The sequence below is a fragment of the Xyrauchen texanus genome, chromosome 1 (genome assembly GCF_025860055.1).
Source record: "Xyrauchen texanus isolate HMW12.3.18 chromosome 1, RBS_HiC_50CHRs, whole genome shotgun sequence".
NCBI classification, from domain to species: domain Eukaryota; kingdom Metazoa; phylum Chordata; class Actinopteri; order Cypriniformes; family Catostomidae; genus Xyrauchen; species Xyrauchen texanus.
In genome coordinates, this window is record NC_068276.1 from 43,849,777 (window position 1) to 43,870,256 (window position 20,480).

The 20,480-nt window shown below is 37.7% G+C and overlaps 1 protein-coding gene across 3 annotated transcripts in view; it reads right to left on the reverse strand.

Annotated features, from left to right (window-relative positions):
* Positions 1 to 11,199: 11,199 nt before the first annotated feature.
* Positions 11,200 to 20,480, reverse strand: part of LOC127648300 (teashirt homolog 3-like) — a 76,882-nt gene continuing 67,601 nt past the window's right edge. For all 3 annotated transcript variants that reach the window (XM_052132962.1, XM_052132954.1, XM_052132944.1), the window contains one exon: positions 11,200 to 16,889. In XM_052132962.1, coding sequence (XP_051988922.1) covers positions 13,498 to 16,803 — 3,306 coding nt within the window. In that variant the 5' untranslated portion in view covers positions 16,804 to 16,889 and the 3' untranslated portion in view covers positions 11,200 to 13,497. The remainder of the gene's footprint in view (positions 16,890 to 20,480) is intronic.

The following is a 20,480-nucleotide window of genomic DNA, read 5'->3' on the forward strand; positions in this document are numbered from 1 at the left end:
AAGTGTCTAATTTAAAAAAATCTTTGTTGTCTTATTTGCTGCTTTTGAATAGTTTCCATGCTCGTGCAACAATATCATCTACTTGCAGCTATCTGGCATCAACATCTTAGGAACACTGTTTTGAGCATGACAATATTTAAAATGCATAATTTCATTTCGTCTTCAGGGCATAGGTGCAGCACAAACTGAAATAATGTTGTTTTGAGGGCAAATTAAAATGAATTAATATATAAATAAAGTCATGGTGCAGGCATCAGCAACTCCGAAACGATCTCAGACAGATTTTATTGTGTTACATGCACTAAAAGAATTACCTTCTGTGTCCCTTTTATAAGCCTTTTTATAGGGGCTTTTTCATTCATCTTTGTGTGTGGGGAGTTTAATGTCTGCCCTTGTGTGATGAATACTGAGGTGTGTATGTGCATCTGTATTGTAGCTACTAACTACGTTTGTACTAGATAATTCCCTGGTGTGTTTTGTCTGTCCATAGGCACATAGGCCATGTGGGAATGCGAGGATGTTGGGTGGAAGTGAGTGTGCTCTCACTGAGACCTTATTACCTCTTCCTGCTTGGAGTGTGTTATGTCTCGAGTGACTGGTGAGCACATTTGTAATGGCACTCTGCTGCAAAACGCCATTATGCCCTTTGTCTTACTGAGCCTCTAACAGCCAACCAGATCTCAGAGAAAAGAGGTATAAATGAAAAACAAGTACACACACACTCACTCTTAACAGGTGTACTGTATGTGAGATCATTTTGCTGTAGGAGACTAGCTACATGTGCTTTAAGTAAAAATTAAAGTGTGAAAAGGATGCATTAAAAAAAAAAAAAAGGTATAGTCAGTTTTGGGAAGTAGTTTACTAAAGTTATTACACTACTAAACAACATTTTTCAGTAGCATAACATAAACTCAGTTATGTGTAACTTTTCTAATAATGAGCTACATTGTCCAACAAGCATCGCTGGCATTTGTTACCGACAAAGTATGAAACCGAGGAGGAGACATCAAACATGCTCACCTAAACTATCCTCTCTATCAAGTAGCTCTGGGGAAATAAATTACTGAATGTATCGTTTCGTTCGGACAGTTCATGTAAATTAACTGGGTAAAACAAGCAATTCTCTTATACTGTATTTAGCGTTAGGAACTCAGATTCATTTTAGCGAGTCAGTTCTATTGGACTATTTATATAAATTCACTTCAACGATTCACTTAAGCTCCATTTAGCCTTAAAGTCACTTTTTGTCTACCAAAGCACTAATTGTCAATGAAATGATTACAGATCATAGATTGGATGCGCTCTGTTTGACTGAAACCTGGCTTACACCGGATGAATATATTAGTTTAAATGAATCTACTCCCCCAGGTTATTGTTATAAACATGAGCCTCGTCTGAAGGGTCGAGGAGGAGGTGTTGCTACAATTTACAGTGAAGTTTTTGGTGTTACTCAGAGGACAGGATATAAATGTAAGTCTTTTGAACTAATAATGCTTAAGGTGACACCGTCAAATACAAATATAAATAAAAATTCTCTGTCGTCCTTTACCCTTGCTACAGTGTATAGATCACCCGGGCCTTATTCAGATTTCCTTAGTGAATTTGCACATTTTTTATCAGATCTTGTAGTTACTGTAGATAGAGCCTTAATTGTTGGTGACTTCAACATTCACATAGATAATGAAAATGATACATTGGGATTAGCATTTATCGATATTCTCAACTCTCTTGGAGTCAGACAAAATGTAACAGGACCAACTCATCGCCATAATCATACACTAGATTTAATTCTTTCATATGGAGTTGATGTTGATAATATAGAAATTCTGCAGCAGAGTGATGACATCTCGGATCATTACCTCGTCTCTTGCATGCTGCAATCAGCTAATGTTACTCAATCTACACCACGCTATCGTTCAGGTAGAACTATTCTTTCGACCACTAAAGATAGCTTCACTAATACTCTTCCAGATCTAGCTCATATACTCAATAAACCCCAAAGCCCAGAAGAACTCGATGAAATAACAAAAAATTTAAATGCAGTCTTCTCTAGCACCCTTGATGTTGTCGCCCCACTTCGATTAAAGAAAATTAAAGAAATAAGCCCTGCACCATGGTACAATGATCACACTCATGCTCTCAAGAGATGTGGAAAAATACAAAATTAGAAGTATTTCAGGGTGCATGGAAGGATAGTGTCTGTAGCTACAAACACGCACTCAAAACTGCCAGGTCAGCATATTTTGGTAAACTCATAGAAAATAACCACAACAATCCTAGATGTTTATTCAGTACTGTGGCTAAATTGGTTAGGAATAAAGCCTCAACCGAACCAGATATTACGTCACAGCTCAAGAGTAATGACTTCATGAATTTCTTCACAGATAAAATTGAAATAATCAGAAATAAAATTGGAATTATGCAATCATCTGTCATAGCACCTCAGAAAACAGTATCGAATAATTTCCCTCATGTGCAACTTCAATCCTTCGCTATCATAGGTCATGAAGAGCTAACAAAACTTATCGAAACATCAAAAGCCACAACTTGTTTGTTAGATCCTATACCAACTAAGCTCTTAAAAGAGGTATCTCCTGTAATATCAGAACCTCTTCTTAATATCATTAACTCCTCGCTATGCTTAGGACATGTCCCAAGAAACTTTAAAATGGCAATTATCAAACCGCTAATTAAGAAGCCACAACTTAATCCTGGAGAACTTGCTAATTATAGACCAATTTCAAATCTCCCATTTATGTCAAAAATACCAGAAAAGGTAGTATCCTCCCAAATATGTTCATTTCTACAGAGAAATAGTATATATGAAGAATTTTAATCAGGATTTAGGCCTCATCACAGTACAGAGACTGCACTTATCAGAGTTACAAATGACTTGCTCTTATCATCTGATCGCGGCTGCATTTCTCTTCTAGTGCTTTTAGATCTTAGTGCTGCATTCGACACGATAGATCACGACATTCTCTTGAATAGGCTAGAGAATTATGTTGGAATTTGTGGAGTGGCATTAGCATGGTTTAGGTCATATTTAGCAGACCGCTACCACTTTGTCTATGTAAATGAGGAATTGTCAAACCAAACAAAAGTAAAATATGGAGTGCCACAGGGATCAGTTTTAGGGCCTCTGCTTTTCTCCATGTATATGCTTCCCCTGGGAGATATTATCAGGAATTGTGGAATAAGTTTTCACTGCTATGCTGACGATACACAACTTTATATTTCTTCAAAACCTGATGAGATTTCACAATTCTCAAAATTAGCAGAGTGTATTAATGAAATAAAAGATTGGATGGCCAGAAATTTCCTTCTACTCAATTCTGACAAAACAGAGGTTCTAATTATTGGACCAAAAAACTCTAAAAATAAGCCACTAAAATATAATTTGACTCCAGATGGATGTACTGTTACATCATATTCAACAGCGAAGAACTTAGGTGTTCTATTTGATACCAATCTGTCCTTTGAAAATCAAATTACAAATGTTTGTAGAACAGCATTCTTCCACCTAAGAAATATTGCTAAATTAAAGCATATGCTGAGTGGTGGTGGCATAGTGGCTAAAGCACAGGGCTGTTAATCAGAAGGTTGTTGGTTCGAACCCCACGGCCACCACCATTGTGTCCTTGAGCAAGGCACTTAACTCCAGGTTGTTCCGGGGGGATTGTCCCTGTAATAAGTGCACTGTAAGTTGCTTTGGATAAAAGCGTCTGCCAAATGCATAAATGTAAATGTAAATATGCTCTCGGTTGCTGATGCCGAAAAACTAATTCATGCGTTCATGACCTCAAGACTAGATTATTGTAATGCATTACTGGGAGGATGTCCGGCAAGATCAATAAATAAACTTCAATTGGTTCAAAATTCAGCAGCCAGAGTGCTGACAAGAACCAAGAAATATGATCATATTAGCCCCATTTTATCATCGTTACATTGGCTACCTGATAAATTCCGTATTGATTTTAAAATTCTGTTAACTACGTACAAAGCTTTGAATGGTCTAGCTCCGCAGTACTTAAGTGATCTTCTACCACGCTATATTCCAAAACGTTCATTAAGACCGCAAAATTCTGGCCTATTAATAGTTCCTAGAATATCAAAATCCACTAAAGGAGGAAGATCCTTTTCATATTTGGCTCCTAATCTATGGAATAGTCTCCCAAACACTGTTCGAGATGCAGACACACTCTCTCAGTTTAAGTCTAGACTAAAGACTCATCCATTTAGCCAGGCATACACCTAATTTATCCTCCAACCCACAATTAGGCTGCTTTAGTTGGGTCTGCCGGAACCAGAAACCAGAAACACTGAGCATGATCTCTTACTCTGCAATAAATTAAATGGCATCTACGCTTACATCTTTTTATTTGTTTCCCTGTCTCGCCCTCGGGACTCCTATCCTGAGGTCACCAGAACCGGCTGGATCCAGCACCATTCCTGCTTCATGTTGGACTCCACTGCTAAATGTCGCAGAATGATGATGACTAAATGCAGCCGGTGCCAGCCAAACATCACTTCAATCTATTATGACGGACTTCAGAGGATGAAATGATGCCAACTCCAACCTGCATCAATTCGGTCTATTGATGGACTACGATCTTGAAATGGAATGCATAGACTAACTATTGCCAACAAAAGCCTTCATCAGCCAATTAACAAGGACAATTGCATCTATGTGAACTTCTGCAATTAATCAAGATGGACTTCAAAGACTTTGGTCATTAATCTTACAGTTCAAACACAATCGATGTTTAATCACTGACCCTTAACACTTAGTTTAATAATTTTAAACCATGATTTTACCTATACATAATTAATATTTACATTACATTCATAATGTTAGCCAGAGGGAACTGTCCCCCACAGTGAGTCTGGTTTCTCCCAAGGTTATTTTTCTCCATTAATCTACATCTTATGGAGTTTTGTGTTCCTTGCCACAGTCGCCTACAGCTTGCTCACTGGGGTTATTAATACAATTATCATTTAATTATTTTTAAACACTATTAAAAATCGTATTTTATCGAAATTACACAATGATGATTAATCGACTTTATAGACATTACAGTTTTATCGTCTGTTAATGCTGATCTTCTGTAAAGCTGCTTTGAAACGATGTGTGTTGTGAAAGGCGCTATACAAATCAAATTGACTTGACTTGACTTTTCTTTTTTGAAGTGAAATGTTTTGTTAATTGCTGCTATCACAATATTTCGATTCAGTTATATAAAAAAATGGTGAACTTGTTTTATTAGTGTATATTAAGTATACATTTATGCCAATTGAATGTTGACGACCTGTTTAACCCTTATGAAAATGAATCATGATTTTACCATATTAATAGAGCTGTTCAGCTGTGACGTCAATTTGTAGGTGAATCCAGAAGTCTTAATTCGCCATGGGTTCACTCTGGACTTTCCTAAGGTTTTATAATGGGTTTTTTCAACGTATGTGTAAAATAAGGTCTGTGGTAAACATTACTTGACAATACATGGGCATTTTGTTCCACAATATATATTATACACTTTCATACATCAAATGTGAATTTTGAAGCCACCGTGTGATTTATAAAAAAGTATACAATTCAATACGGCTTCAAAATTCACATTTGAGATATGAAAGTGTAATATGTGTTGTAGAACAAAACATCTACGTATCGTCGTTATGTTTACTACAGACCATATTTTACTCATAAATCTAAAACTCCCATTATAAAAATCCCAAGGGAACCCATGGCAAATTTTGTGGACAACTGCCTGAACAGCTCTATTATACAGTAGTAACTATATGTTTTTTTTTTGTTTGTTTATTCATTTGTTTTTGCCTGAAACATGGTTTTACAATAGTATTACTTCAGTAAGCATGTTCTTTTTTTTTTTTTTGGCAGTACACAGTTTGATGCAATGAACTAAAGTTTTACTACAGTGATACTGTAGTATCAATACAGTAATCATGGTTTTACCAAAGTAAATTAGTTAAGTATAATGTCGTTTTTTTTTCAGTAGCTTGCAATATAGATACAATTATTTAGTTATTTTAAGAGAGTAGTTTACTGTAATGTAACAATAAATTATTAGTAGCTTGTGTCTTGTGGAGCTACAGTTCCAAAGTACTGGTAAGTAAACTGGTTACAATTCTTTTTCATATTCTAGTTTAATATGGCCAATCAGCTACAGGATAAGTAAGCTATTAGTAGGTTGATTTCCTCAAAAAGTGCTAACACTATGGCACTTTCAAAATATTGATTTGTTTATTTAACATCCTTACCAGCCTGGAACAACAACATTGGCTCAGCCGATGAGCTTGGAGCAGAATTATCTGTTTGTGGAAGACAAGGGGATTATTCGGGAAACTTCTAGTTCCCTTAGCTGTGTGGCATATTGATTTCTAGTTGTGCAAAGGACCCTTCAAGCCCCATTTAAGATTTCAATTCTGCACGTAGCCGGGAGCACACCAAGGCCCCGTAAATTAAGGAAATTGCACATTCATCACTCGCATTATTTTAAGATACTTTGGAAACCTGACAGCTTGAAGATCTACAGTGGTGCATTACAAAACGGTACAACTCCTCCCTTTCTATCTCTCCCTCTTCCCTCCTTGGGGTAATGTTGGGGTCATTGGGACACGCCCATGATTTAAAGGGGATTTTGATGTGTGTTGGACTGTGCGTGTGTGTTGATTGTCTGTGCATGTGATAGAGAGAATTTATAAGGTACCCTAAATTTGCATTTGTAATGGGAGTGCTTCCGAGGTGAGACTGCAGATGGTGAGTGAATTACAGTGCATGTAAATTACACAGGTTAAGAGAGACAGCTTGCCACAAAGGCGTCAACAGACAAAGTGAAGCCTTGGGTCAGCGCAGCAGTGAATCAATCAGGCCCGATTGTTGACGAGTGAAGCACATGGATGTGCATGTCACCTTCATCTTTGTAATTTGCTATGTGCTGGATGCACCGGTACCTGCTTATTGTGTAGGACAACTGAACAGAGTATGTGTGTTTGTATGTGATAGCGCAAAAACAAATACATTTTCACTTCCATGCATAATCCACAAATTCATTTATCTGAAAAGTCCAGAAATACGTGGAGTCTCTCAGAAGTTCAATAGCATTACAACACAACATCCATTTGTGTTGGAGATTGTTGTGTGTGAGGGCTGGTTTGTGAGTTTCACTGTGCCTTATACACTCTCTTCTTTTGTAACAGTGCAATGGAGATAAAGCCACCAATGTGTGGCTTTGTCCTGCTCAAGTAAACCTCTCATTCTGAGTAGATTATGTGTACAGACCAATTATGCTCCTCACATCCTGGGAAATATACTCATTGTTGAGGTATTTGGGCACAAAGCAATCACATAGGCCTTTTTTACACACAGATACCTTTGGCTAGGTTTTATTGCGAATGTGTGTGCCTGTTTACAATTTGTTTACTCCCTGTTGTGTAGTGGGTCAAATACAAAGCAAACCCATTTCTAAACTAATATCAGCTTGCTAGGACCAATTGCATCTGGCACTTCTTGACATTACAATATATATAATAAATAGCCTGGGTTCCTTTAAAAAGATGCTATTAGCATCAGGGTGGTGTGGGATGTTGTTTATTTGTGTGTGTGGACATTTCTTGATAGTTTAATGTTGTCTCTGTGCTTACTTGTTTTCAACCTTAATAACCCCTGAGTTCTATGGCTTGCCTAGGAACAGAGGAGAGAAAATGCTTTCTTACACTTCAATTTCAATTTTGTATTTGTTTGCGACTAATGAGCACTGTAAATATGGCGCAAGACTTCAGGGAAGCCTGTGATGGCTGACATTTTCACACACAGCAGAACCTTTCCACCACACATGATGTCCCCTCTACCTGTCTCTTGACGTCTTCGAGTGTGTGTGTGTGTGTGTGTGTGTGTGTGTGTGTGTGTGTGTGTGCATGCTGAATGCTTTATAACAGATCAGACTAGGAACATATACAGTAACAAAACAGAGTAAACCATTTTTGAGAAAACATTCCACCATTATGAAATCTATAATAAACATCCCACTACTTTCACTGATCTATTCACACAGGCTCTCTCTCTCTCTCACTGTGACTGTATTTCTCTCTGTCTCTTGCTCTCCAAGCCAGGCGGAGGTGGGTAGAGTAGCCAAAAACTTACATAAAAAATTATTACTCAAGTACAAGTACTAACATAAACAATTACTTGAATAAGAGTAAGAAAGTATCCAATTAAAAGAGTACTCAATTTCACAAATGACATAATAGGCATTTACTATATCACTATATTCCATTACATAATACACACTTAACATGTATTAGGAGTGGTGGTGGCGTAGTGGCTAAAGCACAGGGCTGTTAATCAGAAGGTCACAGGTTCTAACCCCACAGTCACCACCATTGTGTTCTTGAGCAAGACACTTAACTCCAGGTTGCTCCGGGGGGATTGTCCCTGTAATAAGTGCACTGTAAGTCGCTTTGGATAAAAGTGTCTGCCAAATGCATAAATGTAAATGTATTACAGAACTATTATTATTAAAGGAAAATTTGTCATCATTCAACATCTTGTTGTTCAAAACCTGTATGTCTTTCTTTCTTCCATCACAATATGGAGATTTTAGAGAGAATGTTTGACTTGGTCACTATTTGCTTTTAGTGAATGTGTTTTTTTCTCCATATTTTGAAAGTGAATGGTGACCAGACTGTCAGCCCCTAACATCTTTTGTATTCCACATAATACAAAGTGTCACACTGATTTGGAACAAAACGAGGGTAGGGAAATTGTGACAGAATATAAAATTATGGCTCATAGACATTATAGACATTACAGTTTTATCTTATGTTAATGCCTGATCTTCTGTAAAACTGCTTTGAAACGATGTGTGTTGTGAAAGGCGCTATACAAATTAAAATTGGCTGAGCTATCACTTTAAAGAGATAGATTACCCAAATATTTTAATTCTCTCATAATTTACACACCCTCATGCCTTCTCAGATATGGATGACTTCTTCTCTTCTGCAGAACACAAATACAATTTTTAAAGAATATTTTTGCTCTATAGGCCAAATTTTTATGCTCCAAAAAGCACATTAAGGCAGCATAAAAGTAATCCATAAGACTCCAGTGGTTAAATCCATTTATTCATAAGTGATATAGTAGGTGTGGGTGAGAAACAGATCAATATTTGTCATTTTTTGCTAGACAGCAGGCGGCGATATACAGAGAAGAATGTGAATCACCAAAAACACAAGAAGAATGTGAAAGTGATCTGTTTCTCATCCACACCTAACACATCACTTCTGAAGGTATTGATTTAACCACTAGAGTCATATTGATTACTTTTATGCTGATTTATGTTTGTTTGTTCTGCTTTAAAATGTTGCCACACATTCACTTGCATTGTATGGACCTACAGAGCTGAGAAATCCTTCTAAAAATCTTAATTTGAGTTCAGCAGATGAAAGAAAGTCATGTACATCTGAGTAAATAATGATAATTGTAATTTTTTGTGTGAACTATCCCTTTAAGGGCTCTTGACAGATCTGAATGAATTTGTCAATAAGAAGAGATGCTTGGAAACATTTCTAGTAATTATTAGTGAAAACGTGAAAATGTCCCACAAGGACATTATATATAATGCTGCAATATAAACAAAAGAATGGTCATGCTTTATTATTGACTTCTTTTGCTATTTCATAGCTTTTAAAGTCCTGTATGGATTCTTATTTCAGTGTAGTTACAGTTTTCAGTGTCGTAAGTATTTAGATCGTTAGTTCTGTACAGCAGTACTGTCTGTCTAAATGCATATACACAGCCTAGTGACTAGGGCACCAACCCTGGTCGTGGAACACTTGCTGTGTCTGAAACCGCCCCCTTTCCACTACATAGAGCACTGTTTCGGGTGTCTACCATTTTGTAGGAGTGTCTGAATTCTGAGTGAGCCACTCGTTTCCTACTTTTGTTAACTCATTATTACTGACAATGCACTCTAATTTTGAGTGTACATTTGATGTACACTTGACAATGGTTAATTGCCCACAAACCACCATGGGGAAGATGTACGTGCTGGGAGTTTACTGCTTAACCCCTGCAATTACTTGATTAAAATAACATACAGAGAGACAAAACATACAGATACATTATAAAATGCACTCTTTATTTGATAAAATGTGTTTACTCTTTATTAACACACATTATATTTAAAAAATGACTGAATGACTAAGAATGAAGATTTATTGTACCAATTATTTAATAAGAATAACAAGGCCCAAGTATTTTAAAATTTCATGTGACGCAGTTTCTGTGACACCCCCAGAACTCCGACACTCGGTGTATAGTCAGCATCCGAATTCACCCATTTCGTTCACTTACTGACGTGATATAATACACTAACTGCCATTCATTATATAAGAAATAGTGAATGAGTGAACGATTGCGGACACAGCCACTCTCTTCCCATACGATTGTCTCACATCCGCACATCTCACACACATGCAATCCCACACATCTCGCTGTGAACACGCAGAAATACTGTCTGTTCGCACTCCAGCTGTCATGCCACATGAATGGCAGCGATTTACACTTAACTTGGATGTTTACGTGGATTTATACAGTTAATCTGCCTGAAGTAGTTGCCATAGTTTCCAGTACCCCCACGAGGGCGCGGGGTAAATGTGTAAATACTGCTCATGACATGCGGAACGCGGTGCAAAGCACACTGATATATTGCTGCACTTATTTAAAAATTTACACTTAAAAACTGATGTCATAAGATCCCAGTTACATTATCACCCTGAAAATGACCATTTCATTACACAGAAAAGGCCGCGTTAGGATTAGAGCCAAAATTGACCTCAGCGTGCTGCCTGAAGTTGGAGCTGTGACTTTAATCTTGAAATATCAGCTTGTCTTGGTGTTAAATGAAGGCATTGCATGACAAATCTATTTTTTTTCCCCACTGTGCAGAGCGAAGAAAGTGTTTCACATTGAAGAGCTTGATGTTCCAGCAGCGATTGAGTGACAGTCTGTGACACCAGCTCATCGCGCGCAGCTGTGTGAACTTCTGCTCTCATAAAAGTCCCATTCAATAATCTCTCAATAAATTACACATTCATTTAAAAATTAAACCCAGTAATATAATGACAGGTACACAACCCATTGTAAAGTAAAAGTAAAAACATTTTTTATTCACTTGAGTCCGAGTTAAAAGTACCCACTTTTAAACCTATTCAAAAAGTATTTTTTTAAGTTACTCAAGTAAACGTTACAGAGTAAATGTAGAGAGTTACTACCCACCTCTGAAGCCAGGCATTAACACATGGTCTCATTTAGATTATTATTTTTTTTTGTGCAAGCTAAGCTAAAGCAGAATTCAAAAGTCAAACACTATTTTTGGTACTGTTGCCATCCTGGATGAGGCCCAAACAAATAGTTCACTGCATAATAGGAGCATGTGTTAATTACAAATTTGAAATGCTGAAAAACGTGACAGTTAATGCAATTGTTAAAGCAATTATTTGCAAGATTCCACTGTAGAGAGAGAAAGGCACATTACTCTTCACAATGTCTGATGCTTCCCTTGTTAAGCCATATTAGGAGACATTGTGAGTCTGTGTGTCACCAAGCAGGGTATTAGATGAGAGGAGGGGAGTGATAGATCTGCCAAAAACATATGATGCCACTAAATTCTGCTGCATCAGAGATAAAAACGTAATTCTTGAGAGATTAACAATAAATGTTTACACACATACCTGGCTGATTTTAAAATGCTCAGGTCCGGTGGTCGATCCCTACTGCCACACAACACCTTTTCACACACTTGTCATCTGCTATTTAACTGACAGCAGCTCTCTTTAATCTTTTCATTTCTTATCCCCCGGCGCCCGACAGACTTGTGAGTCATGACACGTCAAGTTATTGCAAAAAACCCAAAACAGTTTCAATTTAATGCTGCAGTAGAAAAAGAAAGGTTATATGAAGTCATATAATGAGTGCTTCATTGTCAACAACAACAAAAAGAAACACGGCACAGAATGCATAACAGTGCCTGTTCTGTTAACATGCCAATATTTTACACATAAGATTTCCATTCACTGGCAGCTGTCAGTTACTTCAGTAAATTAACTGCCAAAATGTCACGGAACTGTCAATGGAGGTAAGGTAACAATGGTTACCTTTCGTATCCCCAAAAATGATGAAGCTGCAGTGTGGTTTTATGGAGGAATAATTAGACAAACAACAAAATAAAATATACAAATCAAAAAGGCATTCTACAATATGAAACAACAACCTAGAGTGTCCATAAATAAAAGGTTACATTGTGGAATTCCTCCTTACATAATAAAGTAGCATCTTACAGTACAACCATTTAAGTGACATGATGGAACAAGTACTGTCTTGTACAAGAAGTTTAACCCTTTGAGCACGAGGTGGAAATATAACTTTAGGGTGTTACTTTTCATGATTTTTTTCTTCTCGTTTTCATGTCATCTGATTAAATAACATATTTATAAAACTATTGTGCAAAACAATTTCATTAATGTCTTCATATATTGTGCACCAGTAGATAGTCATACTTATCTTAAATTAAAAAATATAAAATGATGCATAATTTAGACAGAAATAAGTTTATATGTTTTTATGTACACATTTTTACACAGACCTGAATTCATAAAGGCCCCTGATTTGAGCAAACTAAAAGACTGCTATTTTGTATTAGCATATAATCCTGCACTGCAAGCTGTTGGAGTATAAGGGGTGATCTATCAGACAATGTGATTTTTTTGGGTGGTCAAAATAACCTAGAACTTGCCAACTCAAACTTGTATGAAGTTGGCAATTTCCAATCTCTAATTTCTCTCTTTTCTATTTATATCCTTTAATTTACGTACTCAGAGGGTTAAATGTTTTTTTTTATTTATGCTGACACCAGCATATTAAGGTAATGTAAAAAAAGTTAAAATAAGAGAGAAGGAAAGAGAGAGATAAATAAAAGCCCAGATTTAGTTATCAAATATTGAACTAAACCATTTCATTAATGCATGCAGCTTACTGCATCCCAAGGATGCCAAAAATCCAATTTACACAACTTTCAAATACATACAACTTCATTTTAAGTCTTTTTTTTAATTATTTACCTTCATATTTTACCAGTAACAAAAGCACCTTTACACTCATCACTGCACAGTTAGAAAATTAGCATTTGTTTTTCTCTGTTTTCCATTTTTAACCAAAAATGCAGAAAGTGAATGTCTCTGGGGCTGAATGAGTGTTCCCCTGAGGAAAACTCCAAAAGATGTGCCAAAACTAAACAGTAGTTCTCTGGCACATATGTGCAGTTAGTTCTTCGTTATTTACTTTCAGTTCTTTTAATGTTTATTTTATTATTACTTTTTTTTTTTCATAAGAAATGTTAGTCAAAAGGCTTGAAAAAAAAAAAAAAAAAAAAAAACGGACCGAAATAGAGAGACGAGACAGTTTTTTCTCCTTGGCCATTGCTAAGGTTTTTCAAGTTCACTAACATACATAAGATGGTCCTCAGGGGATTTACCATGGGTCTTACTCAGATGGAGCTTGACAGCGTGCTTGCTGCCAAAAGTCCGGTTACACAGTTTACACTGATATGATGTGCCATTAGCATCCTCATCTGGGGAAGGGGAGGGGGAGAGTGAATGAGGACTGGGGTTAGGTATTGAATGGGCCAAAGAATGCACCTGGGCTGCGAGCAGTTTCTCAGAGAGTCCCTTGGTGTGCCGTGATATCTGGCTAACAAGTTGCTCTCCAGATAACTTAGCCAGGTCTCTAAGCCGGAAGCCTAGATGTGACTCAAGATGGCTGACATAAGTGGAGGGAGAGCGGATTTGTGATGCACAGTCACTGCAGAAGAATACAGGGTGGCCAGAGTCAAGATTTTTCAGGAATTTTGTGCTACCTGTCCGCCTCAGCTGGTATTTGACATTGGCCAGCCAGTGGCTGATGGTAGTCATTGAGAGGCCAGTAAAGCGTGAAATATGCATGCGCTCCTGTGGACTGAGGTCTGACATTATGTACTTGCCATCACCTGTTTGCCTCAAACTAGAGGCAAACTGTGCCTGCAGGATAAGTAGATGCTGAGGGTTCCAGTTTGATTGCCGGCCTTTTCGTTTCTGAGCAGGAGAGATCTCATCTGATTCCTCAGGTGTCGATCCGTCTATATCTGAGCGCTCTGAAACACTTGTTGGTGTGGAGGACTTGGAAGCATGATTCTCTGTGAGGTTGCGTAACATATCAGAGATGTCAGAAAGGGCATTCTCACGCAAAGGCGAGTTGGAAATGAATGAAGCCACTGCAGATGAGGCCTTGGTCATAATGATGGTTGATGAGGGTGAAATAGAGTTGGGAGTGGAGGTGGAGGAGGACAGGGCAGCAGATCTGAGGGAGTTGCTCTTATCGCTTTTGCCTTTGGTCAGATCAATAGGCTGGTCATTGTTGATGTGGTAGAAGTAGCGGTCCAGATGCTCATTTGTTTTTTTGGTCTGAGAAGGTGTGGAGGCAGCTACTGCTGCCTTCTCTGCCAGGCTGTTGCTCATCTTGAAAAGCATGCTCATTGGGTCAAGGGATGGCAGAGCAGGTTTGGCAGCTTTGCCAAGGTGAACATTCATGACAGACTGAAGCGCACTTAAAGGGTTGACGAATGGCTGCTCTGGAGAATGCTCAGTTATAATAGCAGTGCTGCTGCATAAGGTGGAAACAGGTGTTTTAGCAGCATGATCAGTGCCATTTTCCAGAAAATCTTTTTTGAGAACATCACCATTTGAGTCTTGGTGAGCATTTCTGCCACCATTGGTCTCAGGGGTTTTGGCTCCTCTTCTTTCCTTGGGGGACTCCCCTCTGGCTGATTCTCCTGCATCACTACTGCAAGGAGAAGGAGTGGTCCGCCTAAGTGGGGAAGACCTTGCTCCAGGTTCCCGCATCTTCTCCTCTACTTTGGCCACTTTTTCTGTCACTTTTTTGACAAGCTCCTCCATGGCATGGAAGTTGTTTTTGGGCAAAGGGGATGTTTGGCAACTAGGTGGGGAGATTAGTGGTTGGCTTTTGGTGGGAGACATGAACTCTTCTCCAGAAAACATGTATTTCAAAGGGGAAATTTTCCCTGAGTTGCGCAGAGAAAGTTTCATAATGTTTGGAAGCTGGTAGGCAGCATGAATACTGGGGTAGCCTCCCCAGCTGGGTGTGCCATTCTGTGCCTTGTTGATGGCAGATGTTACTGTATTCTCTAGAGATTTCAGAATGTCAAATCCCCCCTTTGGACTTTCTTCAAGATCTTCCTCTGTCAAGTATGGGTATTTAGATGAAACTTCAAACTTCTCCTCTGTCTCACTTTCTGTTGCCTTCTTGTCTTTGCTATTATTTGGCTCCTTGGTACATTCTACTTCCTTCTCCTCCTTTTTTATATCCATTGGTGTAATGGATGGGGAAATACTAGGGGGAGTAGGAGCAGGAGGTGGTGGTGAGAATGCAGTGGCAGCTAGTGGAACTGACTGTACCTTGTCCTCATTAGTTGGTATGATGTTAGGAGCAGTTGTGTGTATTGACTCGATGGGTTTGCCTTTCTTTATGGCAGAGTTAGTGACCTTGATGAAGTGACCTGTGACCATCATATGGGCTGTTAGCTCCTGCAGTGTGTCATGCGAGCTTCCACACTCCATACACTTCAGGATCTGAGATTTACGTGACTCAAACTGCCATGCATAGCTTGCACCATTCTGGTGTCCATACCGATTGTTGGGTGTGATGTAGGGATTATGAGTCTTCTGAAGGTCACTAGGATCAGATAAAGAGGGCTTGGGAGTGCCACCATTGGAGTCTGGTGAGCTGGGGAGTTCTAGCTCAATGGGGGCTCGTTTACGAGCTGAAGAGATAATCTTGGCTGCCACAGGTGTTACAGGTTCCTTAAGAGGCACTTTCTGGTAGTGTTTCGTCTTGATCATGTGAACACTAAGGTCCTGCAGTGACTCAAAAGAATGACCACAGTACATGCACTTAAGAACTTTCTGTGCATCTTCTTTTCCTTCCATCTCCAGGAGGGAACGTTTGCGAGGCTTTGACCAGCGCTTGGCACCTTCACTGTCTGTCTCATGGTTGTCATCTCGATAGTGTCCTGTCTCATTCATATGTACGGTGAGCTCAACCAGAGTATCATAAGCACCACTGCAGTCTTTGCAACGGAACTTGCTTGCACCAGTGAAGATGGATCCATACAGTTTGGTGCTCTGTCTGTATAGCTGCACAGTACTGAACAGGTTTGGCTCGGATGCTGGGTGCAGCAATCTATTCTGGTTCTGTGAAACATGCTGCAAGGTCTTAGCCATGGCTGTCTGGTGCCAGTCGTAACCTCCACTACCACAGCTACTGCTGCTGCTACTACTACTGCTGCTACTACTATGACTACGTGGGGGCTTTTCTGCTGGCTGCTGAGACATATTCAAGTTCAGAGATGACCAGTAGGAGTTGGACAGGAAGCTAGTGTAGATAGCTTTCATCTGTTCCAGGCTGTCTGGGCCTAACTGTGCCACTTCCTCACTGCTTGGAGTGGTCGTTGTTGTCATCATCATAGATGAAGTAAGTGAGGTGAAGGGCTCCTTGGCTGAGCTGTCCTCTTCGTTCTTTACTGATGCGCTCTCGAAGTCTGACATGCGGTCACTGGACTCACTCAGGTGTGACTCGCTGTCCATCTCGTGGCTTGAGAAATCAGCAGGTGGAGAGTCGTTGAAGCCTGGCCTGTCTTTAAGGAGTAAGTATTTTTCTTGGCAAACATACTTCATGGCAGGTTCCTCCTCCACAGCTGAATCCTCTCCCTCAGGGTCCTCGTCTAGTAAAGCAGCCCCCTTCAGATCCTCTGGTACATATGCTGCAGGTAAGAAAATAGATTTAAAAAAAAGAAAGAAAAGACATGTTAACACAATGTTCAATGGTACAAACACAATACATTGCCTACTATGTTGGACAGACAGCTGATAGAAATGTCAGGCATCAGTCAGGCATTCCTCAAGCACTGACAAACAAAACAATCAGTCTGGCTTTTTCATATCATAAACTGTTGCAGTAATTCCTTCTCTACTTTCCTCTCACATAACATTGCCACATGAAATGAAGTAATGTTCCTCCCTTCCTTTTGTTATGAAAAAATAGTGAGACAAAAAAGAGGGGGAGGGGGTTTAAAAGAACAGAAAAAATTACTCTTCAAACCGGAGTTGCCACCTTATTCTTCTCAAGGGGCAACAGCTTGAAATTAAAACTAAATTTGAAATTAATGAAGCACATTCTGGAGGTGGCATTCGTTTCTGAAGTAATAAATTACTTGTATCAACCTCAGAGACAGCAGTTCCTGTCTGTCAATTAATATGTCTTACGCTTCTTCAGCAGCCCCTAATGCATTCCCAAACAGACACACTCGCCATTTAAATTAAGAAAGCATTCTCACTCATTACCCAGCTAAGGCTTGCCTGCCTGTAAATAAAAACGATTGTATGTACATTTTCGACATAAAAATCCTTGCAACAAACACATTTCAGAGAGACAATTACGAAAGATTAGAAAGTTATTATTTACAGATTAGCCTGGAAAATGCAACAGCTCATAAAATGGTCATGTTATGAATAAGGCAACATTATGAAATATGAAACAAAAATAAACTCTTTTTAACTTCAGTGCAAAAGAGACAGCACAAGAAATGTAATACATTGAAATAATTCTGTGCATTTCTAACTGTGCCTGTTAATCACACTTCTGACCAGGTTTGTAAACAATGGAGGAAAAAGACACTCCATTAGTCACATTGGTTTGTGAACACATTCTATCTTGTCTAAATACCACAAATGTCAAACTTGTCATACCAAAACTTCAACACAAAGCAGATAGATTTGATTCTAAATATATGTCAATTTGTCTATAGGGCAGCAACTAACGATTATTAGAACAATTATTTGACTATTATTGCAATGACTGCAATCATTAGTTCTTAACCAATTATTCTGCTTGTGTCCTGACTTATAAGGTTATACTAAACATGATTACTAACAATAAAGAGGAAAAATCTTTAAAAATACCTCTAAATAACATTCACTGAATTAAAGGGGGGAGAAAATACTTTTTAAAGTTTAATTCAGTAAAAAAATTAACTGCAAAAAAATCATATTGTTATCAATTATTTTGATCTTGTTTTCCTTTAAAAAAATGTCTAAAAATTCTTTAAACAAGATACATTTAATTGAGAAGCAACATATAAGATATTTAGACTTGCTTTAAGAGAATAAATCTTAAATATACAGTAAGTGTATGTTGTATACAATTGTATTTTTTACTTGGTTATACATCTGCAAGTGCAGTAAAGACAAAATATACTTATATTCAAGATCTATTATCTAAAAGCAAGTACAAATATCTTATATGCTGCTTCTCAGGTGAATGCATACTATTTTTAGATATTTAAAAATATTTTGTATTTTTAATATTATATTCAACATTCTCAGATAAAATTTGTTCTTCTGCAGTATAGTTGCTAATAAATTTACATTGTTTTAAAAGAGTTTTACATATTATATTGGAAAACAAGCCAAAACAAAAACAAATAAAAAACTTTTGTTTTGTTGCAGTGTATAATGGGGCAAAGACAACCCTCTCTCTCTCTGAAGATGAACTCTTTCTGTTTATCTTCAACTCACAAAAAAACTCTCTTGTATTAATAAAGCTATGTATTGCCAATTTTCTTCACGATAAGAAATGCACAGTGACATATATTATGATTCAATAAGTCGTGAGCCAATAAGTTATAATCTAGCTGCATTAAACGTGCGTGCTCAAGGGACAAGCGTCCCCGCGACAGAGTGTGCTTCAGCTGGATGCAGTTTCAATCTCTCCCCCTCAGATCGGGACATTCATGCAACTCATAGAAGTGCACAGAAAAATGCCAGTTTCAGAGTTTGTAGTTATTTACATGATCTGCTTATGTATTATTTGAACTTTAATAAAGCTATAACACATGAAATATAATTGCATTTAAGATGTAACTTCGGGGTGTTTCCTTTAAAGACTTCCTTTTGAGGTTTTGCTTCAGCGGAGCTCCAGCTCCACTTATTCCACAATGAGACTGCTTCTGTATTTACTTATTTTGCATTTTTGCATTAGAATTCCCTCATACTTTGCGATCTACATCACCTGAAGTTGTTTGGAAAGTTTAGAGAGCATCTGGACTGTGAGCTGTGTAATTCTTCCCCTCAGTCTGCAGTGCTGCTCTCATCATTAGAGTGTCATATGATCTCATGTTACATTAAATTAGATCAAACGACAATTCGACAATTAAAATTTTTAAAGTTGACTAATGGTTTCAGGTCTATTTGTCTACATGGAACATTTGATGATACTCCAGCCTTTGTGCAACAAAGACAACAGTTTGAAAAGACTCAACTATCAAACTATTTTATGAATAAATATCCTCTTTTTAAGGTTTCATGATGCAACCATAATGGTTTTGTATATAAAAATGAAATATTACAAAGAATGCTATGAAACCAAGGAAGGACAGTCATTTTGTAGCTGTTGGCAGAGTGACGTGAAGGGTTTGGCAAATGTTTGTTTTTTTCTTCATTTTTGGTTGTAATGTACGTACCTCATGGCATCAGGCATACTGTGTTCAAATGTTTTAAAGTCTTTACAATATACTATATCTGTTTATTTTTCATTTTGTAATGCAGTTTAATATTTAGTATTAATTTGTTATTATTGTTTTTGTTGTTATTATTATTATTATTATTATTATAGAATAATACAATTAAACTGACAAATCCAAAAAATAAATGTAATATTTTTATACTTTCAGTGTAAATTGGAAAAATGACGTTAAATATAGGAACTGAATGGCAAAAAAGTCATTAAAAACTTAATAAGTCCTAGAACAAATTACCTTTCTTTTCAAAGACAAGAAAATGTTTTTTTTTTTTTTTTTAAATAACTATTAGGATTCATCCTCTCACACACACATCACAGACAGTCTGTGAAATTGAATCGCCCCCAACAAAATCAAAACCAACTGTGATCGTGCAGCACACACAAACATACATGCACACACTCACACACAGCCATCTGTTCTGAATCAGCCAAAACGACAGCTGTTTAAGAGAACAATGCCTTCGTTCAGGAAGCAGGAGAAGCCGAGCTTTACATCAAGGCCAAATAGCAAAGTAAAATCCCCTTCCTTCAAATATATACACTGACTTTAAACCTACTCACAATGATTTCTATGCACACACAAACACACACAGACATATGTGCATAAACATGTACTATGAAATCTTTAGATCCTAGTAAACCACTACATGTACAAATTTAAGGTCAACCTTGAACATAATTACACAAAATAATTAGCTGGTTATTCATGTTAAAAAGGAGGGTCAGGTGCTGATGGGAGACAAGAATAAGCACATGAGAGATAAAGTGTTTGCTT